Here is a 2387-nt window from a genome sequence, read left to right as displayed (position 1 = left end):
CTGTTTAACCTCTAACGGAGCCTCTACCCGGGTCCGGAGGCACCCCCCATCCCCCACACACTGATTAGCATAGCTAGCATAGCTTCACAAGTAGATAGTAGCATCTAAATATCATTAAATCACAAGTCCAAGACACCAGATGAAAGATACAGATCTTGTGAATAAAGCCACCATTTCAGATTTTTTAATGTTTTACAGGAAGACAAAATATGTAAATCTATTAGCTAAACACGTTAGCAAAATAACCACTATTCTAACTCCATCAGTTTCTTACCCTTCAGGTGCTATCCCAATTCGGCTCAACTAAGATATTGATAGCCACTAACCAAGAAAAAACCTCTTCAGATGACAGTCTGATAACATATTCATGGTATAGGATAGTTTTTGTTAGAAAAAAGTGCATATTTCAGGTAGAAATCACAGTTTACAATTGCACCGACCATCACAAGACGACTAGAATTACTATAGAGAGCAACGTGTATGACCAATTTACTCTTAATAAAACATTTCATAAGAATAGACAAAGCATAGCAATGGAAGACCCAGATCTTGTGATTCCAGACAATATTTCAGATTTTCTAAGCGTTTTACAGCGAAACACAATAAATCGATAAGTTAGCATACCACATGTGAAAACGTTACCAGAGCATCGATTCCAGCCAAAGAGCGCTATAACGTAATCACCGCCAAAATATATTAATTTTTCAATATACCTTCTCTCAGAATTCTTCCGATGACACTCCTGTAACTTAAACATCATTTACAACATACATATTACAGTTTGTTCGAAAAGAGTGCATATTTAGCCATACAAATAGCCATCCCCAGCACAAGGAGCACCTGTGTAATGATCATGTTGTTTAATCAGCTTCTTGATATGCCACACCTGTCAGGTGGATGGATTATCTTGGCAAAGGAGAAATGCTCATTAASAGGGATGTAAACAAATGTGTGCACAACATTTGAGAGAAATAAGCTTTTTGTGCATATGGAACATTTCTGTGATCTTTTATTTCAGCTCATGAAACACGGGACCAAAACTTTACATGTTGCGTTTATATTTCTGTTCAGTGTTTATGTCTTATTAAATTAATGTACCTGTATCTCTGTATTTTAGCAAGCATATTCTTTCTTCATGATTCCACTGCATAGTCACCTACAACCCTTTGTATGTGCGTTTACAGAGACGTGTGGCAGCGCTGTGTGTGCCTGGGGGGCCCAATGCATACAGAACAAGTGCGAGTGCACGCAGTGCCAGGGCCAGGCTTTTTCGCCTGTGTGTGGCAGCGACGGCATGACCTACGACAACACTTGCGAGCTGGGCTTGGCATCCTGCGTCCTCAAGAAGAAGATCGAGGTGGCCAAGCTCGGCAGCTGCGAAGAAGGTAGGCATTAGGAAATATAAACTGTTTTTAATCATATTTCTTTCCATTGACTTTTGTCATTGTCCACTTTGTTTTGGTAGCTACTGTTGATAGCTGGTGATGTTGATCAATCCCTATTGATACTGTAAGTATCTCCCATTGTCAGGAAAAAACAAAACTTGTGGTCACTACTGATCGGGAAGAGAAAATCGAAACTATGAGACAGAGAGTGCTTTTTAAACATGACTTACTTCATAAGTAGCAGCCTAGTTCACAATGTAAATCCTTTGTGGAGCTGCTCTCCTCTGTCCTACTAGCACTGTTCCAGAGGGTCTAGTGCTCCCATCTGTGACAATCAGCTCTCTCTCGGTTTCTTTGTCACCGTATGGTTGTCATGCAGACAACGTCAGCGATAGTCCCTCGTGGCCAGACGTAGTCACTGTCACCGAGACTATCGGCATCGTCTGAGGAAGTGTGAACGCGGAGCAGGTTTCACTTGCCAGAAATTATAAGAGATATGGAGAGGGGGAAAATAGACAGGGGGAGAGATGGAGAGGGGGAGAGGTGGTTAGGGAGAAAATTGAGAGATGGTGAGTTGGAAAAAGGGGGAGATAGAGATATAAGGGTGGCCGGGTAGAGAAAGAGCTAGATGGAGGGACTGAGAGATGGACAGAGGGAGGAAGGGGGTAAATGGGTGAGAGTAGTCTGTCCTGGGTTTTTTCTCTCTCTCACTGAGCCATTATCTACTCTACTGTATACGGGCAGCTCTGCTCGCCAGCTCTTACCCCCGAGCTGGTTGTGGTCGATTTAAAATAATCTAATTGACTGAATTGAGTAACATTTTGTATGTGTAGCAGAAAGAAATGTGCCATGATACACAGACACTGCACATATAGTACACACGTGCGCACCCAAACACACTGTCCCCCATATCATCATTATAATCACAAGCAGCACCTATAGTATATACACACACATTCAGAGACACACACTGCCCCATAGCATCATTATATGCACAAGCAG

The 2387-nt window shown here is 42.0% G+C and overlaps 1 protein-coding gene across 1 annotated transcript in view; it reads left to right on the top strand.

The window, feature by feature from the left end:
* The window catches only part of LOC111976655 (agrin-like), a 411714-nt gene that overhangs the window by 276992 nt on the left and 132335 nt on the right, over positions 1-2387 (top strand). The window contains exon 10 of the mRNA XM_070448114.1: positions 1185-1385. Within this exon, the coding sequence (XP_070304215.1) occupies positions 1185-1385 (201 nt within the window). The remainder of the gene's footprint in view (positions 1-1184; positions 1386-2387) is intronic.

Source organism: Salvelinus sp. IW2-2015, linkage group LG17 (genome assembly GCF_002910315.2).
Source record: "Salvelinus sp. IW2-2015 linkage group LG17, ASM291031v2, whole genome shotgun sequence".
Lineage (NCBI taxonomy): Eukaryota > Metazoa > Chordata > Actinopteri > Salmoniformes > Salmonidae > Salvelinus > Salvelinus sp. IW2-2015.
The sequence above is the reverse complement of the archived record's forward strand: the minus strand, read 5'-3'. Positions and strand labels throughout refer to the sequence as shown.